The 27,690-nt window shown below is 37.7% G+C and overlaps 1 protein-coding gene across 3 annotated transcripts in view; it reads right to left on the bottom strand.

Annotated features, from left to right (window-relative positions):
* Positions 1-15,705: 15,705 nt before the first annotated feature.
* The window catches only part of ARFGEF3 (ARFGEF family member 3), a 151,562-nt gene continuing 139,577 nt past the window's right edge, over positions 15,706-27,690 (bottom strand). For 2 of the 3 annotated variants that reach the window (XM_074333628.1, XM_019732729.2), the window contains 2 exons: positions 19,199-20,420; positions 17,481-17,817 (listed from right to left, as the gene is read on the bottom strand). In XM_074333628.1, coding sequence (XP_074189729.1) covers positions 17,626-17,817; positions 19,199-20,420 — 1,414 coding nt within the window. In that variant the 3' untranslated portion in view covers positions 17,481-17,625. Of the gene's footprint in view, positions 17,818-19,198; positions 20,421-27,690 lie in introns of all 3 variants that reach the window. The other variant, XM_019732728.2, reaches the window with a different exon arrangement.

Here is a 27,690-nt window from a genome sequence, read left to right as displayed (position 1 = left end):
TCGTGGACATTTTATTTGTGCCCAGTCTTTTCTTTTTAAAGACAATTTTTTTTCTGATTATCAGAGTAATCAGTGCAGAAGAATTAGAAAATTAAACACAGAAGAAAATTAACATGTCTATTCTATCAACTTTGAAATTTTAGTATATAAGAGGGTGCCAAAAAATGTATACACATTTTAAGAAAGGAAAAAACTGTATTCTGTATTAAAATTGTAATACTCAATATATACCAATAACAAAAGATGAATGCAAGTCATGTGTATATATTTTTTTGGCACCCCGGTGCGTTTATGTGAATATTTTTATAACAAATATAAAGATTGAATTTACACAGTTTTAAAGTTGGAGAACTGCAGTTTTGGGATTTTTAAGTAGTTTCTGCTTTCTAGGATAGACTTTCTCTTTGAATGCTGGGAGATTCCTGCATTCTAGTGAAAGTCCTGAATTGCAGGCAATCTACCCGAGCAGAGAATTTTAGACTGAGATGTTGTGTTCCACACAGTAAAAAATTGGTAAGTGATGTAACGTAATTTGTCCCTTTAGACTTGGACCGACAGGCCCTCAGTCAAAGGCATAGGCTCTGGGGCCAGACTGGTTTTGATTCTACTTTCACAATTTACACAAAAATGACTTTGGGTGAGTTAGGTAATTTCTTTAAGCCTCACATTCTCCCTCCCTAAAATAGGGATAATGCCTAGCTCAGAACTATCCTGAGGATTATATAAAATAATCCATGTGTGGGGACAGTCCTAGAGAGCAGTTTCCAAGCTCTTGGCCTCATGTGGAAAGGTGCTGGCTCCGGTAATAGACGGCCATCCGCTGCTGGGTGGCCATCAGCTGTAACCAATTAGCCATTAGGTGGCCATCAACTGTAACAAGTTAGCCATTGGGTGGACATCAGCTGTAACCAGTTAGCCATTAGCCACTAATATAACTGCCATGGCTATGTTAGGGGTTGGTTGGTTGGCAGAGAAGTGGATGGCGGATTGTGGCTAGCAAGTGCGGTTAGCAAGCAGATTACGCATTGCGGATCCCGTTGATCCTACTTCCTGTGTCTCGCCTGGCTGCCAGCGAGATGGGGGTGCAGGAAGACCCCTCGTTGGGGTACTGGCGGATGTCTGCTTTTGTGTCTTGATGAGTCGCCATCAAAAATATAGTGGTATGACTCCCCTATCTATGGCTCTGTTGTTGTTCCTTTTTGACCTCACCATATCCCGCATTCTTGTGTGGGGAGCGGGACCAGAGATCCTGCATTACACAATGTAAAATGCTTTTTACTTAGTAAGTGCTCAGTGTTAGCTACTATGATGATGGGAAATGTTATTTCTATTATTAAAGAAGTGGGAAGTTTAACAGAAAGTTAACTCTGAGAGCTTGTGGGTCACAATCTTCTTGTGGGTGGTCTCAACTCTTTAGACAAGAATGTGTTCTAAAGAGAGACTGGAAACCCCATAGACTTTCCCTTTTTTCAAGAGTGCTGACAGACCTATGGAGGATTGAAGCACAGCTGCTTTAGATTCTGTAGGTTATGCCACTGAATGGGACCTGAAAGGTGGGGTGTCTGGTGTGGTCCTTGTACTGTTAAGAAACTCTGTAGGTACATATGCTAGTTACATCTGAGAGTTAGCTAGGTCACATATTTCTTGAGGAAATAATTTATCTACATGTGATTGATATATTACCCGCTTACATAAAAGGCTTTAAGCTTGTTCATAAATAAAAACAATGCAAACCTAAAGGGCAGGGGGATGGGTGTTATCAGGAAATGAGGGTGAAACAGTTCTCTCCACATGGTTGTAAGAGTTGAACATTGAATCCACTTGGGCTTGACTGCTGACCGGTTTCTAGCCAGGCAGCTTTAGGAAACTTAGCACACTTCTTTGCCGTAGATGGCATGAATTGAAACTGCCTTGTCGAATTGTTGTGATGAGTAAATAAGACAACTTAAGAAATGCAGTGAGTAGCCTGGCGCCTGTGGTTTGCTTTTCCCTTACTCCTCACCCATCTCGATGTGAGCCTGAATTTAGCTCTGAGTTTCCTGGAAGCTAAGGCAAAAACAAAAACAAATAAGGACTTACTTGAAAAAGAGTCAATATCAATATAAGATCAAATAATTGTTATCAAAGACCCTAGCTTTGAATTTTGGAAAAACTGGCCTTGTGGTTTCTTATATATAAAAAAACAAATGAGTGATGTCATAGCCACCTACTATCAATATGGATTTATAGAAGACAAATTTGGCAATTTCTCATATCGACCCTCTTTAAAAGCTGAGGGCATAACATTAATTCTTAATTTCGTGGAGGCATTTTTAAAGGAAGCTGAGATAATTTGCTCTGAATACACTACTTCTCAACAGCATAACCTAATGCAAGAATAAAATTAGAAATTCCAAAAATTGTGGCTATTTAAAATGACCTTTAAGTTTGTCTTGAATATTAGCTCTCTCAAGTTATCCTTTGGCAAATGTTAGACTGTCAGGTTGGATACAACCGTCAGTTGAATTTCGTGCTGCTTATTCCTATAACAGATGCATTTATTCTGGATTTTCCATGGTCATGACATCAGACTGTGTCCCATTGTGAGGAGTAATGTAACGCAATTGTTTTGAGAATACAGATTTTAAAAAGGTTTGAATTTAAGTTTGTGGGTGATGTCAACTCCTTGAGGTGGGAGATGCCGCATTGGGCAAGGTATGACGTTATAGGGGAGAGTGCATGGCTTTATGGTCAGACTGATGTGGGTGTGAATTCTGGCTCTGCCAAGTGCTAGCTAGCCACGTGACCTTCAGCAACTTATTTCCCTGTTCACTTTTTGGAGTGTTTACTTCTTCCAGCTGTAAAAACAAAATGTGATCTGAGAAACTTATCTTGCAGAGTGCTGGTGAGAGCCAGAGGGCATATTGTGAGTAAATTGTCTAGCACAGTTCTGAGTATTGACAGTGAGGTTGTGGACGTGGTGCTTGTTTAGGCTCTTACACACTGATTCTCCATTCAGACAGGAAATATTTTCTATGACGCTTTGAACATGGAGGAGCCAAGACTTCTGTGCCTTTGGAAAGATCTATCAGTCTCAACTTTCTTAAGAAAATGCTTACTTCAGTGGTATATAAATTCATTTTAAAAACAAAAATAATGAATAAATAAATGATTAAATAATTAACCCTGGTTGTCCCATTGTGGGTAAAATTCCCCTAGATTTATTTCATAGTCTGTTGGCTAATTGGGGGAAATTGTAATAATAAGTGGGTTTGACCATTTATCTATCAGGTTTCCTTAGTAAAGTCATTACCAGTGTTAGCTATTGAGTATTTTAGAATAGATATTCTAAATTGCTTAGTAATTAGCAATCAAATTGGTTCCAGATATCTGAAGGGTTGGTACATTCATTAACAGCTGAATCTGGATAAAAATTTAAAATTAATTCTTTTGATTTATACTTCAGCCATTTCATCTTTAAACATTGTTACTTTATTTATTTTTGAAATATTCCTATTTTAGAGCAAGTTTAAAATTTTACATAAGAATACTCCTTTTTAATTTAAAGGACTATCCTGAAATAAAAACATTGAAGTTTTCCAGTTTAAAAAATGGGAATGCATGGAATTTTAGGACATTCTATTTTTTCTTATAGTGCTTTAGAAACGCAAACCAACTGGAATCTTAAAACTGTATGAAATTCATGAATACATATATTTTTAGTAAGCTTTACTATATAACAGGAAGATACTTCTTTCTTAGTAGGACAAAAATCTGTGCACTGTCCCTCCTTTGAATGCCTCCAAAGCAGGAGCTGTTGTGAGAATTCATAGGAGCTGCCTTGCTGTCAGAGCTCTAGTCAGGGAAACTCAATTGTTTATGTTTTAAGGGACATAGGCTATTACTTCCTCAGCCATGTCACATGGCTGATGTGGGAATGAGACTCAGAGAAAGTAATATGGTCACAAACACACCGTGTTGCTCCTGATTCTGAGGTGATCACAATAGAATATAAGGTGACACGAGAAAGAAAATGTAACTGTTCCAAATGTAATTTGATGAGTTTACCCCATATTTCTAGCTATCCTTCCATGTGATGATGCTAGGACAGGATTTCTTTAACTGGTTATTATACCATGGACTCTTTGTAGTCTGGGGAGGTGTATGAATTCCTTTTCAGAATAATTTAAATTATTTTAAATAACTTTAAATAAATATGTTAAAATACATTTATTACAAAGGAAACCAATGTAGTCATCAAAATACTCAACTTTTGAAACTACAATATATGAGGTGGGACAATTAAGTTCGTGAACTCATCCTAGAAAAAGTGCTACATACCTCATTGCTGAATATCACTATGGTCACCTTCGAGGTACTCCCCTTGGGAAGCTATGCACTGATGCCAGCACCTAGTCTACCTTTCAAAGCAATTTTGGAACTCTTTTTCTGGAATGGCCATCAGAGCTGTCGTTGTATTACCCTTGATGTCCTGAGTGTCATCAAAATGTCTTCCTTTCAATATTTCCTTTATCTTTGGGTAAAGAAAGAAGTCATTGGAGCCCAGATCAGGTGAGTAGGGAGGGTGTTCCAATACAGTAATTTGTTTACTGGCTAAAAAGTCCCTCACAGACAGTGCTGTGTGAGCTGGTGCATTGTCGTGATGCAAGAGCCATGAATTGTTGGTGAAAAGTTCAGGTTGTCTAACATTTTTCACGCAGACTTTTCAGCACTTCCAAATAGTAAATGTGGTTAACTGTTTTTCCAGTCAGTACAAATTCGTAGTGAATAATCCCTCTGATATCAAAAAAGGTTAGTAACATTGTTGCAACAAGTTCACGAACTTAATTGTCCGACCTCGTATATATGTATTCTTCCTCATGAACACATTAAGTAACAACATCTAATACTGGTTCTAATAGCAATTCCCACTACGCAGGAATGCCGGGGGCCCTGTAATTAGGTAACAAATCGCAGGGCCTGTCCTCATTACAGTGGTTTGTTGCCCACATTCAAAATTTAAGGAAGGACATGTTAAATTTCAGTTAGAAGTCAATAAAAAAGGCTCTAATTTCCCCCCTCCCTGTTCCTAAACCCCTTAAATCTTTCCGTACCCCAAGTTATCAACCTCTGCTCTAAAGCTATCTTGGGGGTTGGCTGCTCGAACAACTGCTATCTACTTCTGGGCTTCCACCTAAACTCTCCTGTGTAGGGACCAAACTCAACATGCCTTTTAATTTTAGATCCGATTATATGTCAGATCCTTAGAATCACATCCTTCGAATGAGAATCTCGAATGAGACTTAGCTCCTTAGAATTATTTTGAAAGAGTGATCTCTGTATCACAGTCCGTTTGAAAGCTTGTCAAAATGGAGATTCCTGAGTCCTATACCGTCCATACAGGGTCAGAATTTCTGAGGCAAGGCCTGGCCACATGCAAGTTCAACAGTCAATCAAGTGGTTTTTGTGTACATTACAATTTGAGACTGTCTCGGTAGCTGAGCTAGTTCAGGGGCCTAAGTGAGCTAGGGTAGGAGGACGGGTTGTAGGTGAGGGGAGGTATATTTTTGACCCAGGTGTGAGTCACGCAGGAAGCTGTTGTCCTGTTATGTTCTTATTGAAGATTATATGAAGAAACTATTGACAGTTCTAACACCGCATGGCTATAATCCACATGGAGTGCAAGGTGTATTAGGCAGGTTAGCTAAAAACGTGAAGAGGGGGGATGGCAGCCATGGCAGCAGGGGAGGGGAGGTGTCCAAGAACTAGAAGGGAGGCTGTGGAATCAGGTGGGGACACATTTGGTTTATCTGCAGCAACTGGGGCCTTGCTCAGTGGACAAAGTAAACTTCACTGTCAAAACAGTTCACACGTCCCAGAGGAGGGAGTTTGGAACTCTAATGGAAGATGACCTAATGAAGCAGCTGGGCTCCCAAAGGGGGCAGACACCTTTTTGATGTTGAAAGTCACTGACCTTGAACTTGGGAGGTCTTTTTAACTGCCAACTCTTGGCACTTCCTTGGAAATAATTTTGCATTTGTAGGAGTAGCTCTCTCCCCCTGCCACTCTCATTCGAATTTTAAAACCAGACATGCCATGATTTTGAGATTATTCACTACAAAAACGAGTATAAATCTCAGCCCACAACTTCATCTGTCAAATTTTAATTTTCCTTATTTTTCTGTAACATAGCTGAAAAGTGTTCTGAGCCTCTGCCCGGTGGCTGCTCACCCTGCTGCTTCTACACCAACGAGTGAGTGGCACTTTCCCCCAGGCCTGCAGCCCTGAACACCATGCAGGCCTGCCTTCCCTGGGTTCTTACAGTCTGGGCACTGCATGGGTTCTCCCTGATCTGCAGCTTTTTTGCTATTGAACCGCCTCTCCTCCCAGCCTTGGAAATTCAGTTTTGGTCAAAGAGGAAGGAATTCTTTCCCCTCAAGTTTGTACCCTAGAGATTTTGTCTACACTCTCCCTTTTCATGGCACTATTCCCTCAAAACCCACATGAAAACATACATACCCCCCCACACACACACTTGCATACATATGTATGTATATGGATATGACTTAGGCTTTTGGAACATAAGAGCCAAAGGATGTCACAGACAATTTTTTGGTCATTGTGTCCCATCATACGCCTCCCTTGAAACAATGAACCTCTGAGCCAACTAGCCACTTAAATACGGAAAAAGGTATGGAGAAAATACTGAGAGAGAAAAAGAACATAGATTAATAGCTCAATGTACTTTTCAGTCACAGGAGTCTACTTAATGCCTCAATACTTAATGTATTACATCATCTGTATATCACATTGTGTGTGCACCACCCAGAGTCAGTTCTCCTTCTATCACCATATATTTGACCCCATTTACCCTCATCTAACACCCCTTTCTCCCTTCCCCTCTGGTAGCCACTGAGCTATTGTCTATGAGTTTTTGTTTCTTTATTTGTTACAGAATTGTACACTTAAACTTTACTAACCATTGTCACCCCAATCAACTCTAATTAAAAAACAAAACAAAACACTTTATGTATTGAAGAAAGGTGGCCTGGTAGCATTCATTTACCATCTCTGGATCAGGGATCTGGTCGTGTAAGTCCATAGCTGTGTCCATTCCTGAATATTGGCCAGTCCACAGTTTCATGAACGACACAATCCCCATTTTTCTGATAATGACTGAGTCCTGTGTATCATTTCAGTGGTAGCCTCTGCAACAACTCTGTGTTAACATTTTTTTCCATTTGATTTCTTGCTTGAAGTAGCATGAGCAGGAAAGTAGGCAATGAACAGAGGTGCTTAGCTGAGTGTGGGGAGGTGGGAGCGCTGCTGCCCCGCCAACCATAAGTCGGGGCTGATAGACTTGCCAAGTAGGAGGTGTTATTTTTATCCCCATGTCCTGCGCTAATCCCCAAGGGTTTTATAGACTTTCCCCCCCATAGGAATAAGAACTAGTTAAATTAGATTTATCAATTTAACAAGGTAAAATTTAACTCTCTAGATCTGTACTAATGTAAAACCCTGCCTGCGTCTCCAGTTGGTAGGGCTGAGAACAGATTTCAAATATGCTCAGTTAGTTTTCCAAGAAGCTCATTTCTAAATGGTTTTGATATGAAAGTTCTGTATTAATATACAGCCTTCACACTTGAAAAATAAATCTATTCTAGGCTTTAGAAGGATGTTATTTTTATAACACATTGCTGTAATAGAAAATCCAAGTGTTTACTGATTCGATGGCTGTCATAGGTGCCGATTAAAACAAGACTTGGAATATCGAACTTTTAACTATAATATGGCTGATAGTATCTTTTCCTTTATAATTGATAAATTAACTTCAATGCTCACTTTTTCAAGTTGAATTATAATGGAGTTTTCTGCATCATAACATTTAAATCAAATTTATGTTCTTTATATTCTCTGCTAGAGACACTGGCAAAGTATGTTGTTTTACTTCCTCACATCATTTGTACTGGTTACAACAGTAGCTCAATACAGCAATTAATTAATATATAGCCATACCTCGTAGATATTGAGGATTTGGTTCCAGACCACCGTGATAAACTGAGTACTATGGTAATAAAGCAAGCTGTAATCTGTTTGTTGGTAGAAGATCTTACCTTCAATTTGTTAAAAAAAAAAAAAAAAATGCAACATCTGTGAAGCACAGTGAAGTGGGGTGCCGTAAGACGAGGTATGCCTGTATTGATATAGGGAAGACTAGGAAACTGTATCAAAGTCATCTGAAGTTCAATATTTGAGTTCTCAGCTCTAAACTGTTGTAAATTTGATCCCTGCATGTTGAAATCATCATGTTTTCCCCTGTGATTTGGAAACGGCTTATAAGCTTTGCTGGGATCTAATTATGCTGTTGCCATCTGAGTTTGGCTGAGATCATTAAACTGGATAGTTTCTCTGGCAACAAAACATTTTGTACAACCAGATTAAGTCAACAGGGCAGACACAAGGCACCGATGACTAGATGTTGTAACTAGGAATCTATAAATAAGAAAGAAACAAGGAAGAGATAAAAGGCACTCATAGAGTGCCCTTGCAAAGGCTGGAAATAACAGGAATGTTGGTCAATATGTGAAAGCCACAGTATTACATTACGCTTCCATTTTATTTTCACTTGCTTATTGAACCTATCTTGAAGCCGGATGGGAAAGTAAATTTTCTAATGAGTGGTATGAAATATTTATCAAAGCTGAATTATAATACAAATTTTGATCACAAGCCAAATAGTTGAAGTGTATCAAGTCTCTTATTTAAAGAAATACATATAGATTTAGGCACATAATGTATTAATTGCTGGATATTAATAATGGAAGAATTGGCTATTGACCTAGAATTTATTTCCAAAATGTTTTGATTAAAGAGATCTGCATCTGAGGTGCCGACTGGCTTATATAACACATAATGTTAAGCTTGCTGTGTTGTGTATTCGTGGATATAAATGTCAAGAATATGTACACATTAGATCTCAAGTATAAATCATCTTGCAAAATAGTTGGGCCATTTATGAAATGGGTTATCCTCCAACACATAGTAGTTTGTATTTATTAGGCATTAACATTTACAAAGCACTGCAAGATTGGGGCTCTAGCGTTATCTTGAAACCCTTTGTGGTAAGGGTTTAAATTCAGTTTATAGAGCAGAAACCTTGAACTCTGTACTCAAGGGTTGTCTGATTTTTCCCACTCCCAAGAAGGGGCAAAGCTTGGGATGTGAACTCTGCTTTTCTGGCTACGGCCCCAAGCCTTCTCTACTCTGCCAAACTGTCTCCATCCATGAATGTGGTTGGTCACCGAAGTGTGTGATGTCCTTGTGCAAAGTATGCTAGTGACCATTTTAGTTTTATTTTGTCCATAAAATGCAAGTGACCAAGTGTTAGTAATACCATTGTGAGATTACTAGAGTATGTGATAGAATATAGTCATGATTTAAGGTCATACACACTGATTCCATCTCTACGGTGTTTTGTATGTCTTTTTATCCTTCTAGTAGCCAAACAGCAGTTTTCCATGATCTGGGCCTGGTGATTCCCAGGCTTACACTATTATTAATAAGCTTTTGTTTTAAAGCTGCAGTCCAATAAGATCATGGAGTTAAACTGGCTGTGTTACCTTTTAATAATATTCCTATTGATTGAGAGGTTAAGCTATTAAAAAAAAGGTAACATTTAGTTTTTTAAATGAGTAAATTACATCAGTATCTACTGATAATATGCATTTGATATCCATTCTTATGAAGAAAAAAAATCAATATTGTAAAATAAGCCCTCTTTTTTTAAAAAAATGGAAACAATGGTGTGCATACATGTATTTCTTCAAAGGCATGTACTAACCTATCAGCAGAGAATATCTCTGTGTTATAGAATTTAGAGGGGGGGAGGCTCTTCATTCATAGTTATGAAATGCCATGGAAAGGAACCTAGTTCTTTAGGCAGAATATTTACATACATTATTTTGGCATATTTATTCAGTAAAGAAAATTGCTCCACATATCAGATTTTTAAAATGCATTTGAATCTTTATTCTACAACACAAGCAACATAAATACGATATCTTTTAAAATATTTTCTCTTTAGAATTTTCATTTTCACCTCAGATAAAATGTACACAAAATACACTGGCAAGCTTGCTTACAGCGACCCGTTAAACAACAAACAGATTATATCAAATCAGTTATATCAACATATAAAGGAGGGTAGTTTTCAGCTCTTTTTTTTTTCTTTAATAAATGTGACCAATCTGACTAAAAAGGCAAAACAAAAACTGTACTTCCTTAACAAGTCATTTGGAGTAAACAAAATGCTTCAAGGCTCCTGGTGAATGGGGTTGCGATGATGGATTTTGCATTTTGTAGATAAAATGGCATACTGACTCAAATCACTACGGCTATACCAAACTTCATTTATTTATAATTTTCAATGAAACAAGTCTTTGGCAAAATACAAGAAAGGATAAAAGGACCCTTACCACCCATTGGCTTTATTTAGAGTGGGGAGAAGGTAGTAGGGAAACTGTTTATAATGTAAGTGATTGAAGTTCATTCCTCTTAGAAAAGCAGAAAAGTAATTTTGAATAATAGTATTTTGGCATGATTAGGGCAATAAATTTTTAATACTTAGCTCCTTCCCCGCCCCCCACCCATCCACCAAAAACAAATCAAGAAACAAAAACAAACAAAATCAGCTTTTCCCTCTAGGCACCTCTACCTGCCCCCATCACGCCATACCCGTACATTCTACCACATGGTTGCAAATGAAGTGAAACCAAAATATCAAAAGCATTAATCTTTGTCCAGTTTTGCCTATTGATTTGTATTAGAGAGAACCACTTCCAACAAAAATCAGCAGAGGGAGGAATACCAAGTAGCTTGCACATATCATGAGGTAGCCATGGATGACCACGGTGGCTGGTAGAGTCAGGGGCTCGAGATTCCCTACCTTTCAGAGAAAACATAATATTTTGTATGGTGGTTCAAAAGATTGGCTTTTAGATTTCCTCCTCCCCTTTTTGGCACCAGTTGGTAAAATAAACTGAAATTATTCTTAGAGACTAATTTTTTAAATTTAATTTTAAAATAAATTATTAAAAGAACTAAATGCATACATAATTTTAAAAAATGAGATTATGGAAAACAAAAGTGAAATTTGAAAAACAAAACAAAAAACTTCAATTATTTCCATCCACAGAGGCAAGGACATGACTCCTTGATATCATGAACACTTTAATATGCTTTCTCATCTCACCAATTCTAGGAAATATAGTCATTGCTTTCTATTCACAAAAGTAATTTAAATGATGTCAGGGTATTTAAGAAGTATTTAGAGAAATTTTATTAAATCAATAAGAATTATGTGTAATTAATATAGTTTATACATGGGTGATGATTTTTAAGGTATTTAATTTTTTTCTCTTGAATTATTTCCTCTATGTTCCCTATTTTTTTTCATGGAAAAAGAATTTCTAAAGCTAGTTAATTGAAGAAAGACTTACGAAATAAACTAAGGCCCCACTTATATTTGGGTTAACGTGATTTCACTGTATTCCCAATGCATATTGATTTACTTTTACATTTCTCCCATCATTTGGAAGATGAGATAATGAATATAGTATTTATTGTGCAGATATGAGCACAAACACAACATATTTACTGAAAGTCTCTAAAACAGACACATATACTGCTCAAAAGGGAGTTGGTCCCATTTGCAAATTTCCATGAAGCCATTTGGTAAACTCTTTGCAGGTATACAGGAAATTAAAATATTAATTTACAAAAGACAGTTAAGTGAAAGAAGGCACATCAAGTAGTACAACTTGACATGCTGATATTTTGGTGACTAATGAGAGATCTAAAACTACTGGCAGGCAAGTAACTACTTAAAAAACCTCTGGAAGCCAGGAGCCAAGGCTGTAATGCAGTCGACATGGCAACATCTCATTAAAACCATATGGACAGAAGAAACACAAACACCACATACTTTAAAATCACCTCAGTACAAGTCAAAGGGCCAACGTGATACAAATGATCATCCACAGAATCAATGGTTCTAAATACAAAGACAAGAGAAGCTTACACTGATCTCACTGTTCCATAGACCTTATACATTCATTGTCTTCTAGCTTGTAAAATAATAATTGTTGGTATAATAAACCTGGAAACAGGGAAGGTTGAGCAGGAATGCTGTAGAGACTCCAATCCCAAGTTGTCTGTCTAAGGTTAAGTTCAGTTTTTCTCTAGTGCTTGATAAGTCAGGCTGATCATAAAGGTAGTAGCTGGAAATTTTTTCAAGGTCATGGTTCTCAAGGTGTAGTCCCCAAACCAGCAGCCTCGGCCTCGCCTAGGAACTAGTGAGCAGTGCAAATTTCCACACTTACTGGATGAGAAACTCTAGGCCTGGCAATCTGTGTTTTAACCAGCCCTTGACGTGATTCTGATATATGCTAACGTTTGAGAACCACTATTCTAAAGTCAGAAGATACTAGACAACCACTGCTTAAACCTTCAGGAGAGGAAAGAACCGTACAAACAATTCCTGGTGGTGGAACAGACTGGGAGGACCATAACTGAATGGGATTCACCAACTGTTGACTGAGTTTTGTCACAAAGATGGTCAGCCAGCCTCTCCTTCCTGGAAACCCCTTGCATGATTACACAAAGAGAGGAAAATTGTTTTGTATGGTGCTAGTGGTGTGGTAGTGGGTTTTCTTCAGTTAATAATAAGTGGTGTCACTGTTTATAAGGAAACTGAGCATTGTTCTCAACTGAGTTTCCCTTAGACTATCCAGGAGATGATATGTATATATTTTTTGGTCCATCATCCCTGATGTAATCATTGTGTTTTGGAAATCTACATCGTGCTCTAGTCCAAAACTAAGTTAATTAGTTACGTCCACATCAAACACAAATATTACAATACAAGCAGAGGAAGATCTCACAAAAAGACAGACAAACAGTTTTCTAGATCGTTCCACTAATGCATGAGGTAAACACATTTTTTTTGATGAGGCATAATTACAAGAATTCTTTACCAATTTCATAAATCTTGCCCAATAACAAGCTCATATTTCCAATAAAAAGTGCTTAAAAATAGTCTCTTCCTTTTTTTAAGGCCACACTAAGTCTCACTAGGATCACCTAAGTGGTACCCACGCACATGTAAGTTCTGGATTTTCCTTATGTCTGTTTCCTTTTTTTGCAAAGTAAGTAGGAATATTTAGGTATTATGGGACATGGTTACTCTGGATGTTGACCTGATGCCCTCACTTCCTGCATCTTTAAACAATCTTATCTAATCAATACTTCCTCTTCAGTGTGCAATTGAAAAACGGTTATCATTTATTTTGCATATTTCCAAACTTTGATGTTGACCTACAAATTTAGTACTATATACTTTCAGGGAAGCAAGTGGAGAGGCACTGTTGGCTACAGGGCACTTTATTCCGAGTGATTAAATGTAATTGAAAAAGGTTTACAATTTGTGCATGTCATTCTAGACACAGGCTGTCGTGTTTTTCCTGCATAACAGCTGTCCACGAATGATATTATTCCATTATATCCACATAATTGGCAAATTTCCTTAATTACCACTGAAGGTCTGCTTTAAGATTAAAGTTTAGATTTTGTTTTCTTTATTTTCAAACTCTTAAAATATTATGTTACATGTAATCTATGTATAAACACTATTTTTTTAACCTACTTGAAATATCCCCATACCATTACAGATCTGGGACATCAATCAAATATTTTCAACTCATTTTAATTGTTTCTTCTGGGCACTTAGAGCATGGCATAGTAGAGTGTGGCCTTTGAATTCAGGGACACCTCTTTCGCAACCAACTTTGCCATTTACTGTTATCTTGGGCACATTTCTTAACCTCTCTGGGTCTCTGTCCTCATCTGAAAAAATGAGGAAAACAGTACCTGTTTCACAAGGTTATTGTGAGAATTAAATAGGATAATGCAGGTAAGGGTCTACATTCACAGTGGCACTCAACAAATGTCACCTCCTTCCTGCTGTTTGTAACCTCCTGTTATTGTCATCAGCTCCAAAGGTCTTCATTCTGTTTACATTGAAAGGACTGACACGAACAGATTTTCCTTTCTGAAAGAAAACTTTCCTACATAAGCAGAGTTGTGATGCATTTGAGGGAAGTCAAGGATATCTATTATGTAATTGCATTACCTTCTTACAGTTAAGGCTATTTGACTCTCTCAACTGACTCTCTCTAAGCCGTCTCCTGAAAACAACAAGGACAAAAAGCCTGATGATACTGTACAAAGAAGTTTCCATTTAAAGGTGCTTTTAAATTATGTTATCATTTTGTCATATTTGATTGAAAATATTTTAATCTGAGCTGTTATGTATGTTAACGTCAGCCTCAGCCAGTCATTAAATGGCCTAAAAATGGAAAAAGGTACCTATTTTGTGTCAATGGAGAAGGGTAGAAAATAATCATAAGGGGAGTGAGAACAAGATGGTATAAAAAGGCAGCCTACGCATCTTTAAAAGCTGATCAGGAGATGCAAGAGCTAGGAGAGATCCAATGAACAATCTATTAGCCTTCCATCAAACCTATGCCCTCATGGCAAAATGAAATCTGATGAAGAGTGTGGTGTACTTGGCTGAGCTGTTCAGTCAGCAGTTACTTTACACTTTGAGTGTTCCAGGTGTTCATGATGCGACTTCAACAAAATATTAGAAAAAAAGAGAGTAAATCTCAACCTTACGTTAACACACTTTTGACAGTAAATACAGGCAACTGAAAGCAACATGCAAAATCTTGTGCTGCTCAGATCTGTAAATATATAGCAATAACTGTTTTAACTACAGTGATTACTATATATTTGTATATATTCCAATATATTACTATATATTCCAAGGCTGTCTTGACCTTGGTCTTTCAGAGACCTTGGGAGAGAGTGAAGGAAGAGATGGGGAAAGGCAGAAATGGAGACACCAAGAAGAGTATAAGGGACTGACCGGGCAGCCTGGGAAGGCACCCCTTGTCTACTAAGGGTTCCTAATTGTCTCCCTTTCTTCTCCATCACTGGGAGAATTTGACTAAGTTCATTGTGACCTGAAGTCCTGTTTGTTAGAGATTATCTGCATCAAGCAATGTACTTTTTGACAACTACAAATACCCCTGGGAATTCTTACTGTGACTTAGCTAATTTTCTGATTGAAATCTGACATGGATGCGGAACACAGAGTACCTAGAAAATGAAGGTGGACTGAAGACCAGTGTGAGCCTGAGGTAGGCTATAGAAAAGGTGATGGAAAGGGACCAAAAAGCCTCTTGCAAAAGTATAGGTGAAGAGCTATGTATATTCTTTCATGTTTTTACTGTTGGTACCCATAGTCAGACTAGTACTAAAGCAGTGTTTGGAGAGAGTGTGGGGTAAATTTATTTCCATCAACTAGCCTTGGATCCCAGGATAGAGAATGTGTGGGGAGAATGAACTCTGATTTCTAAATAATTGATGAACATACTCTGGGATATGACATTCATACACTGAGACTGGCCTCCTTTGAATTTTTATACTTTAGAAAAAAATTGCTACATATCAACATTTTGTGATTACTCTGATTTGATACTCTATTTCACTGAAGCTTTTTTTTTTTTTTTTTTTGTTAGTACTCAACAGGCTCACAAAGGAGAACTGAACCTAGGATAAGCTACAAAAAGAAACAGAACAACCATGGTGCACTGTTTTGTTAAAAAAAAAAAAAGAAACAAAAAAACAAAGAAAAACAGTACCCAACTTTCAATTCTACTTACAAAATATAAAAATTCAAAGTTATAGAACGCAGTTCATTGCTATCCAAACAATTCATTGCTTGTTAAGATAGCTGATCTGTTTCTAAACTCAAATTATTGTCTAATGAGTAAAAACTGAAGGCAAAGAGAGTCTTTCATGGAACTGAAAAAATGTCTTCTAGATTCTGTGGTGATCTCTAGGTGGCATACTGAATAATAAAGTTCTTTCTTTGAGACTGCCTAAATAAGTCAGGGAGCTGTGTCTTCCTCTTAACCTTATAGATAGATTACATATTTCTCAAGGAAGACAAAATTTACTAACGCCAGCAATGCATAAAGTTGTCAGTTTTAAATCCTTACTTCAGTATGGAAGAGCTGATATTTTATTTTTAAAGGATGAATGACATACTCAATTATGAACACATTTTTAGGGGCTGGGAAAATTATAATGTACGTCTTAGCAACTAACTCCACTTTCTAGGATGTATATGAGTGGGCTTGACTGAGGAGTTTCAATCATCATTATTATAATTTAAGAAATATTAAATATCCTGTATATAAAATTTCCAGATTAATTTTCTAGTAATATTTAAGAAAAGAAATATCCACTTTTAATGTTGGCCTGAATAAAAAGACTTCAGACATAAGGTAAATTTACTTGCCAAAGAAAAAATATTTTAAATTGAAAAACTTAATTTCCGAGATTTCATTCTGTGCAAGGCCCTTCTCTTTTAGTTTTCTTCTGAGACTAGAGCGTGTATAACTGACATCATAATTTCATATGGTTGTTGTGTAATATTTTAATATTTAAAATGATTTCATCATAATCTCCTTTCCCACCCCACCCCGCTGTCTCCCTACCCCACACTTCTTGCTCCCTTCCCTGAGAAGTCTGCTCTCTGAATGGAGAACTCTTGAGTTCCTTTACTCCAACGCTGTTCATATCAAATAAGTTGCATTTTATGTTTTGTTTCCTTAAAAACCAAATATTATAACTTATGTTCAGATAACTGTGGAGTATAGAAATGTCTGTGCAACAAGGAACTAAGGCACCATTTTTTCTTTCCCTTTTCTTTTTTGCCTTGGGAGCAAAAGCCAAGACTAATGGGACAGCCAGGGTGGCTGGTCAGTCTTCTGTCTCTTGGAAATATCTGTATCATCAAATATCACTGGGTACTGTGTGTCAAAGGCTGCTATGACATACAGTTAAAACCCTGCCAGGAAAGCATTTTCTTCCGTTAGAAATAGGGAAATAAAGGCACAACAGTACCTTAAATGAAGAGGTTGGTGAGTACCAACCAGACAATCTTGACAACTTAGGACAATTTTGAAATGTTCTGAAATATTTTACAGAGAAATTCATCCCATTCTTAATTATGACACCCAAGAATTCATCTTTCTGTTTTCTTCCCTGCCAAATGCACAATCATGATATAAATCTTTCTCAGTGAATAATGTTTGGTACTAGATGTTTGAGTATTTATATATCAGCTTGACTTACCAGCAGGTATTTCCTTAGCAATTGCACTTAAAAAAAAAAAAAAAGGATCAAATGGATTAATGTAGTGTTTTCAAAGAGTGGTCCTTGAAAGTGACCCATTTGGCAATAACTTTGCAGGCAAAAGCACTGGGAAATAAACTTGAAGATTTAGAAATGTGTCAAGGAGACTCTTCTGAAACAATGTGCAAAATCAGAGTAGCATTTGTGTCATCTAGATACCACCTTCATATCCAGAATGGCCCCAGGACAGATTAGTTAGGGAGCAGCCTTTTGTTCTCTGAGACACTAGTTTCCATGGGGCTGTTGGTGAAGAAAATGTTACCAGTTTGAAAGGCAGGCATACTCTAACCCTCGCTATTGAATTTCTTCAATGTGAGTCTTCTACACAATGATGTCATAGACACGGCCCACTCTGCCAAGCCACTCTCTCACGGCCTGGCGAACTCTGATGTCAGTCACGTGACAGGTCAGCTGGCTGATGCATGGAAACACTGCTGGCTGGAGGGCTGTGAAAGTTGGGTCTGGAAGGATCTGAATCTGATTGAGAACTGTTAGCACCATGTTGGTCCACGCCTATGAGAAAGGATTTGAGAGAATTATTAGTTTTCTCCCGTGGTTTCTTTTGAACTCTCAGGTGTGGCTAAACCCTGTCAATTTGCAAATGAGTTTTCTTAGGGTTTAGGCTGCAATAAATTAGTCTTAGCTAAAAAATTGTCATTTTAATTTCACATATGCAATCAATGGCAAGACTTATCTAGCATTAACTTATCTTCAGCTTTCACAAAGTACAAAAATCTTATTTACTCCTCAGATTTTTAAACACACTCTTGCTTGCTCATAATGAGATTTCCATAGGACATATGACACTTTTAATCAGTAGTCACTATAATAATGCCTAGAAAACTTGAAATAGGTCTACTTTAATTTAGGATAACTTTTAAAATCATAAGCAAATCTCCTAGACCTGAAAAGCAATCATTAAGATATGTTATTTGTCTAGAAGGTCATCTGTTAAAGAATAACCATACATCTCAAGTTTGACTAGACTCTTTCAAATTTAGTCTAAGATGATTTTTGTGGATTCTGAATTATGAAGTTTAGTTCTACGTTCAAGTTACTTTAGAGGAAAACAATGCATCTTGCAAGAGATTCATACTAATTCCAATTTTATGTTCATTCAAAATACACATTTCTGTATAGGTTCATAGAATTCTAGGGCCCAAGATCACCTAATGTATGCCTGTGACAGGAATCCACAATTTAAGGTAAATGTCAGATTATTTTCCAAGGGCTCTCTGTGACCTTAGATCCCTCTATTTCTTTTTTCCCATGTCATCTATTCTTAAATTGAACAAAACAGTACCAACCCTGTTTTCTTCTCAAGTTCATTTTTTAACGTATGATGGAATTACAAATATTAAATATATGAAAGAACAGGAACACTCAAAGCCTTCTGTGGAATGAGAATTTTTATGTGCTCCAGATGGGTTAGAAAAACCTAAGATGAAAACAATTCCTTGGTATAACCATGTAATAATATGAACTCTGCCTTTTTCCTTTATAGAATTCTTCATTAACTACAGATTTTATTCAGTGCATCTTCAAATAGTAAGCTCAGAACTCCATGCCAGTTAAAGGACATCCATTTCATAAGCTTTAGCTTCATCTTGTTTATACAGGTGGGTTCCTAATTCTCAACAATATCTGTTATAACCCCGAAAAACAATTCCTGAAATTATCTAGGAATAAAATGTCAGTTTCACACTGATACACTGCCCCAGATCAGATCCTACCTGTCTGGCTTTGGAGAGAAATTGGGTCTCCTATAGGTGTCTATCAAATCTTAGAATGTGCATGAGTGCTCTGGAGGGGAACACGTCTGTCATTAGAGAGCCAGCTTCCCCCACTGCATTGCCGGGAGAGCCTCCTGGCACTCTGGCCTGCAGGTACCCACCTGGATCTGTGCTTCGGCGTCTCTCACAGAGACACTCAGGGAGCTCCCGGTGGAGCCGGAGCGGGGCCTCTTCTCCTGTCTCAGCAGCTCAGGGCCCGCACTAAAGGAGTGCCGCATCTGTCCTTGGTCTATCAAGTGCTGGGGACGCTGAAGCAGCGGGGAGTCTTGGCCCCTCGGACCCAGTGGCTCTCCCTTCTTCTCAACTTTTACCTCTTTGGGGAATGTGGGCAAGTTATGCTGCTGTTTCCTCTTTTTGTATTCAGTCATCAACTTTGAAATGGTTTTGTCAGCTGCCATAGTGTAGATTTTGTTACCCGCATTTTCCCACCACTCTTTCTTCCGGCTGGGGTCCTTCTTCTCCACCTTGGGGCTCGGGGGTAGCAGCAGCGTATCCCCACTGCCGCCCCTCAGGCTCAGAGGCTCGCCTATGTGATCCCGTGTCTGACTTCGGTCATCCTCAGAAGGTGTATCTTTCCCTGAGAACCCCCCAGTGGATGGGGTGGATGACTCTGATTGGAAGGAGGGAAGGATAAAGAATGGGTCATTCTTGAAGATGGGTGCTTCCTCCATACTGTTTTCCAGGTCCAAGTGCATCTGGATGTAGTTATTGCACAGTTCCATGCACAGCTTGTGAAGCCTCTTGACTAGCCATACCCAGTCTGCATTGCTAACGGGCTGTACACTTAGAGAGGGCATCCGGGCCCTCCACTGCCTCTTCTCCTTGCCTCTTGGGGGGCTCACCTGGGCAGTCTCCTCAAAAATGTCTTCATCTTCTGATGAACACTGCTGTGACGAATCCGTGCTTCTCTCGTCATCCTCAAAAAGGACTCTTTTCACTTGCTCAGCAGTGATGGTTTCTTGATTGGTCAGAACAGCGCAGACCAGTGCGTGGAAATAGATGTTAAAACTCATTGCAGACTGGCGGTAGAGGTTGGCAGCACCTCCGATGCCAGACACTTTCTTCAGCAAGCACTTCAACCCAGGGCTGGTGTCAAACTCCCTGGCCGTCCTGTATGAGTCCAGCAGCAGGTCAAATATGACAGCCAGGTTCTGCATGGAGATGTATCTGAGGAAGCCAGCCAGCTTGGTTTCGGGCACTTGGATTGTCTTCTCCTCTCCAGGAGAGGGGCCTTTGACAAACTCTTCTAACAAGATATCATATAAGTTCTGGAGTAACACTTGATGAGATAGTAAGCTCACCACAATTTCCCTGAAAGAAACACTTCAAATGAAAGAAAGGGGTTGATTAGTAGCTTTCTGCCTTACGTGAGATATTTTAAAGTGATTCAAATGTTACACATTTCAGAATGCCATCTGCAAAATTACCAACTAAATCTCTTGCATTTTAATGTGTTCCATACAAAAGACCATTCCACAATAACCATTTAAATCATGATTAATGGAATTCCTGACACTTTTTAAAATCTAGGAGATATAGAATATGTTAGGATGCAGAATTAACAATTATCTACAAGCCTTAGGAAAAAGTAGAAGAGTTTTGTAAAAACTTTTTAATATAGGCACAATTATGTGATAGGACACATTTTATTTTATTTTCTAGTTGTAATAAATGAAAACATATCACATAAAAAAGTAACATTTTCTGTTGAATTTTATTAATTTTTACTGGATTTTTTTTCTTAAACCCAGTTTTTAGCAATCTTATGGAAGTCTAGATTTCTAAGGACCAAACCAGTTTACTGGGGTTAAATGTTAATGCTTTAGATGCATATATGTAAAAACTTCAGTGCTTCTAGCATGTGACATAGAGAAGAACCAAACATTGAAAAGTTTTAACATTAGAGTTATTATGGGTTAACATTTGCAAAATTAAGAAATAAATTTAACTCAGAGCTTTCTAACACAAACCTTGGAGAGAAAGCGGTCTCTCAACACACACTAATTTTCTTCAGCATCCTTTTCTGCCATCATGATCATAAGACTCTTTGTGGGCCCTGCGTGCTCATTTGGATCCACTGAGATGCCTCTCAGGTCAGCTTCCTGGAACGGAGAGCTCGGGGAGGGAGAATCCTCCCTAGACATCTGGCCAGGACTCCTGGTTGAGAGGCAGGCACAGCCCACCAATCACTATGACAACTTCTGCTTCTCTTAATCAGGGCGCAGACAGGATAAGGCAGCTTTAGAAGCACATGTTGCTTCTAAGCAACACTGACCCCTTTTGTTTGGCTGAATTCTTCTACTAAGAAAACAATTTCAATTCCAGGTACTATGTTTACTGAACATTTTAATTCCCCAGTGTGGTTTGGCATTTATGGTTTCATGTTCTGTTTATTGCTCTTAGAATTCCATGAAAATAGCTTAAGGCCATTACGTTGCGACTAGTTCTCATAACTGGAATATCATATTATGACGATGCTTATTAAAAACACTGATTTCAAAGGTGCAAACATTATGTTAATAATGTCTATCAAATCTTGGAATATTTTTGTTTCCCTTGCCTTTAGAGTTGAATTCACATAAACATCATTAAGACTGATGTCCAGAAGTTTAGTCCCTATGTTTTCTTCTATGTATTCTATTGTTTCAGTATTACATTCAAGTCTTTAATCCATCTTGAGTTATTTTTTGTGTGTGGTATAATAGAGTGGTATAGTCTCATTCTTTTGCATATGGCTGCCCAGTTTTCCCAACACCATTTATTAAAGAAACTTTCCTTTCTCCACTGTATATTCTTGCCTCCTTTGTCATAAATTAGTTGTTGATATATGTGTGGGTTTATTTCTGGGATCTCAATTTTGTTCCATTGATTTGCATGTCTGTCTTTCTGCCAATACCATATTATTCTGATTACTATAGCTTTGTAATATTGTTTGAAATTGGGGAGTGTGATACCTCCAGCTTTGTTCTTTTTTTTCAGGCTTGCTTTGACTATTCAGAGCCTTTTGTGATTCCATACAAATTTTAGAATTTTGTTGGTTCTATTTCTGTGAAAAATGCCATTGGGATTTTCATAGGGATTATACTTAATCTGTAGAGTGTTTTAGGTAGTATGAACATTTTAACAATGTTAATTCTTCTAATCTATGAACATGGAATATCTTTTCATTTCTTTGTGTCTTCTTTAGTTTTCTTCAACAATGTTTTCTAGTTTTTAGTGTGCAGGATTTTCATCTCCTATGCTAGTTTATTCCTAGACATTTTATAGCTTTTGTTGTGATTGTAAATGGGATTGTTCACTTCATTTCTCTCTGTGATAGTTCATCATTAGTATATAGAAATGCAACAGATTTCTGTATATTGATTTTTGTATATTGCAACTTCACTGTATTTATTTCTAATAGATTTATGGTGGATTCTTTAGGGTTTTCTATATATAACTTCATGTCATCTGCAAATAGTGACAGTTTTATTTCTTCCTTTACAATTTGGATTCCTTTTATTGCTTTTTCTTGCCTGATTGCTGTGGTTAGGACTTCTAGTACTATGCTGAGTGGAGTGGTGAGAGTGGGCATCCTTGTCTTGTTCCAGATCTTAGAGGAAAAGCTTTCAGTTTTTCACCATTGACTATGATGTTAGCTGTGGGTTTGTCTATTATGGACCTTAAAATGTTGAGCTACTTTCCTTCCATACCCATTTTATTGAAAGTTTTTATAAACGGATGGTGTATCTGTCAAATGCTTTTTCTGAAATCTATTGAGATGACCATATGATTTTTATCCTTCATTCTGTTAATGTGGTGTGTCACATAGATTTGCAGATGTTGAACCATCCTTGCATCCTTAAATAAATCCTACTTGATTATAGTTATAGGACTTCTCTTCATACACCTTTTGTATGATCCTTTTAATGTATTGTTGTATTTGCTTTGCTAATATCTTGTTGAGGTTTGATGCATCTAGGTTCATCAGAGATATTGGCCTGTAATTTTCTTTTCTTGTGGTGTCCCTGCCTGATTTTGTTATTAGGGTAATGTTGGCCTCATAAAATGAGTCAGGAAGCATTCTTGCTTCTTCCTTTTTTGGAAGAGTTTGAGAAGAATATATATTAACTCTTCTTTGAATATTTAGTACAATTCACCAGTGAAGCCACGTGGTCCTGGACTTTTGTGGGAGGATTTTTGGTTACTGTTTCAATTTCCTTATTAGTAATCGATCTATTCAGATTTTCTATTTCTTCCTGATTTAGTGTAGGAAGGTTGGATGATTCTAAGAATTTATCCGTTTCTTCCAACTTGTTCAATGTGGTGGCACTTAACCTTTCATAGTATTCTTTTATGATTCTTTGTATTTCTGTGGTATCTGTTGTAACTTCTGTTTTATTGCTGATTTTATTTGCGTCTTCTCTATTTTCCCTAGAGAGTCTACCTAAAGGTTTGTCAATTTTGTTTATCTTTTCAAAGAACCAGCCTGTTTTGTGTCTCCACCCCTCTTACCAATCTCAATGTGGCTTGTTCTTTATATCCTTAGTTATAGGACTTCTCTTCAGCTAGACTTCAGGCAGTTCTCAATGATGGTTGTTCTGTAGTTTAGTTACAATTTTGATGTAGAAGGGGGAGGTGAGCACAATGTTTACCTACCCTGCCATCTTGACCAGAAGTCTCTCATATCTCTTTTGATTTTAATATGCTTAAATTTGCTCTCTATATGATCTATTCATTGGCGTAAGTGAGGTGTTAAAGTCTCCTACTATTACTATGTTGCTGTATTTATCCCTTTAGATCTGTTAATACTTGCTTTATATTTTTTGGTGCTACTAAGTTGGATACATATATATTAACAAATGTCATGTCTTCTTGGTGGATGTCCCCTTTATAATTATAAAATGTTTATCTTTGTCTCATCCCCTTTTTTCTCTTGAAGTCTATTTTGTCTGATACAAGTATGGATACACCTGATTTTCCCTGGATACCACCACTTCATTTAGAGCCTATGTTTGCCTTTGGAGGTGAGATGGGGTCCTAAAGGCATCATATAGTTGGGTCTTGTTTTATAATCTATCCCACTACTCTGTGCTTTCCCACTGGTAGATTCAGTCCTTTTATATTTAGGATGATTATTGATTATTGATATGTGAGGACTTACTACTCCCATTTTATCTTTTGTTTCCTGATTACTCTGTGTCTCCATTGTTTCTTTCCCCTTGTGTTTCTGTCTGCTATTTTAGTTTTGTGGTTTTCTATGATGATTTTTCTGTTTATTCTTTTTTTTATGTTTTATGTCTCAGCTCTGTATTTTTGTTTTGTGGTTAACATGAAGTTTGTATAAAATGTATCATAGACAAAATGGTCCTTTTTCTTCTGATAGCATCTTATCTTCATTTGCCTGTAAAGTTGTGTCCTTTTATATTTTGTTGTCACAAATTATCCCTTTTTATGTTGTGCATTCATCACCAAACTGAAATCGCTATTTTTTAAAATGCTTTTTTATCTTTTGTAATAATTGTTTAACACCATATTCTGAAATAGAGTTGCAGTTTTCTCTATCTGTTTGTCACCTTTCTCAAAGTTTTGTGTGCTTTTTGTCTCTTTGTTTCAGGTAAAACATCTCTTTCTAACATTTCTTGTAATGTAGGTCTTGTGGCAATAAATTCCCTCAGCTCTTGTTTTTCTGGGAAAACCTTTATTTCTCTTCATGTCTGAAGGATAACTTTGATAGAGAGAATATTCTTGGTTGGTGGTTTCAATATTTCAACATTTTGAATACAGCATTCCACTCTTTCCTGGTCTGTAATATTTTTGCTGAGAAATCTGATGATAGACTAATAGGGTTCCCTTTGCAGGTTATGGTCCTTTATAATCCTGGCTGTCTTGAGAATTCTTCCTTTATCATTGACTTTTGACACCTTTAATCTAATATGTCTTAGAGAAAGTCTTTTTGCTTTGAGATAATTAGGTGTTTGGTTAGCTTCTTGTACTTGTATGTTCAGTTCCTTCCCCAGCTTTGGGAAGTTCTCGTTGATTATTTCTTTGGACAGTCTCTCTATTCTCTTCTTCCTCTCTTTTCCGTCTAGGATACCCATTATCCTTATGTTGCCCTTTCTAATGTAGTCAGGTAGTTCTCATAGAGTTCTTTCATTTTAAAAACAATTTATTTCTTCTTTTCCACCTGAATCCTTTCTATCTTTCTATTTTCTATCTCACTAATTATTTTTTCCATATGGTCTGCTCTATTTCCAATGCTTTCTTTTGCCTTCTTCATCTCATTTATTGAGTTCTTCTTCTCCAGAATTTGTTTGGTTCTTTTTCAGAGTTGCAATTTCTTTGGTAAAATGCTCCTTCTGTTCATTAGTTTTGTTCCTGAGCTCATTGAACTGTCTTTCTGAATTTTCTTGTATCTCATTGAGTTTCTTAATGACTGTTATTTTGAATTCTTTATCATTTAGATCACATTATTCTTTGACTTTGAGTTTGATTACTGGAGAATTGTCATTTTCTTTTTGTGCTACTGTGTTACCTTGGTTGTTCATGGTGCTTGATGGATTGTTCCTCTGCTGGTGCATCTGAAGTAGTGTACACCTTTATTATTTAGGTCCCCTTTTGATTTTAGCAATTCACCAAGTTGAATTGCCATTGTGGGAGTTGTCACCTGTGTGAGCAGGATGGTGGGTACCCTTGCTGTGTTTGGGTCACATGGGGATCAGGGCATCATCACCATGGTGAGAGGATGTGGCAGGTTGTGGGGAGGAGCTGCTATCTGTTTCTCTATGACTACTGGTACTGCTGTTCTTTATCAGGAAAGCCATGGACATGCAAATACCACTGTAACTGGGGGAGGGAGCTGATTCTTGGGTGCCAATGCTGCCTCTTTGACCCACCCCCGGGCTGTGGTATGGAGGCTACCCCCTGATTCCTTCACTTCCAGAGCATTTGCTTGGGGCATGGGCTTAGCTGCAGCAGCTGGGGGCTGGGTCTATCCCTGTACTTCCTCCCCTATGTGTTCCAATCCGCCCAACTTCAGATGTGTGGATCTTTCAGGAGGTGTAGTGTGTTGAGCAGAGGAACATCTGTTGGGTTATTGATGTCTGATTAATTGTAGATTGAAAAAGAGATACAAATGGGTTGTCTCACTCCACTATGACACTGACATCACTGGAAAAGTACTTTTTTAACTAGCAGAGAAAAAACAAAGTCTTTGCATACATTTAAAGCTGACCTTGCCCTTTGTGCCGTGGTATGCTGAGGGAAAACATGCTCAGCAAAAACGGAATGAGGCAGTAGCAAAGAACTGTCATTCACAAACAGTAACCTGTTCTAACAAATCATTTAATAATTTTATGTCTTACGTATATTTTACCACAAAAAAAAAAAACTTACTTATTTTAACCATTGTAAAAGGTACAATTCAGGGCATTAAGTGCATACACAATATTGGCTAACGGTCACCCCTATTTCTAGAACTTTTTTCATCATCCCCAATAGAAACTCTGTCCCCATTAAACAACAATTCCCCATTCCCCCAGCTGTCCTCAGCTCCTACTTAATTTTCCATAAGTTACTTAAGGCATTTGGAACGCTGAGTATGCATGTTTCTGAAGAAGAAGGCTCTGACAGGCACTAAGTGGGTTTAGTGCTTCATGTCTAAAATGTGAGAGCCTAACTACGAAGGGAAATCCTTCCAGCCCTGTCTTCCCCACTACACTGTGAAGCCCTCATGGGCCAGGGCAGTATCTTACTCATCTTCCTGTCACCGGGGCCTAGGAAAATGTCTGGTGTGAGTAGCGCTCAGCAGATCTCCAAAACAAACCCAATAACAAAACAGACTGGTTCTCCATGCAGACGCCTGAACAGACCACTGCCTGGAGGAAATGCTCTCCTTGGGAAATGGCTCTGACACTTCAACCCCACTCCCCTGGCAGCCTGGATTCCTGAAGTAGGAAGCACAACCAGAAGGGTGAGTTTGGTCAGCTTTCTAAAGATATAAACACCATATACCACAGGAGATTTTCTATTACCATCCCTGAGAAATGGAAAGCCCTTTACCAGCAAACATTTAAAAAGAGGGCTGATGCATGGCCATATTTGCATTATGGAGTACCTTTATCAACTAAGATATTCACTTTGATGCTTTAGGATATAAATTGCTAACTGTCCATGTGAGAAAGGACAGACAATATCCTTACTTTAGGTTCTAGCTAAATGATGCAGCAGTAAGAAAATGGAGTGGACAATAAAGCAATACTAAAGAAATCATAAAGAGATAAACATTTCAGAAACAGTCCAAAAAGTAAAATAGCTTTATAAATAAGTAACTCTTAATCATCTATGCTTATAGGAGCCAAGATCTGAATTTGTGGTACCCAAGTGTTTCTACCTTGTTCTGAACACGCCCTTTAAGAAGGTGGTGAAGCTACAAAGTAGTGAAACTTACACCTTCCCTTCCTGCTTCTGATGCAAAGTGTAAAGGACAGCAAGTCTCCAGATTGGATAATTGAGACTAAGTTGTATAACAAGGTTCTGACTTACAACATACTAATGCCAGTATCAGAGATAAACAGATTCATAGGTTAGGGTACAGCTGATCCTTGAATAATAG

This window comes from Rhinolophus sinicus, linkage group LG05 (genome assembly GCF_036562045.2).
Source record: "Rhinolophus sinicus isolate RSC01 linkage group LG05, ASM3656204v1, whole genome shotgun sequence".
In the NCBI taxonomy this organism is placed as follows: domain Eukaryota; kingdom Metazoa; phylum Chordata; class Mammalia; order Chiroptera; family Rhinolophidae; genus Rhinolophus; species Rhinolophus sinicus.
This window is presented reverse-complemented; position numbering and strand designations above follow the sequence as displayed.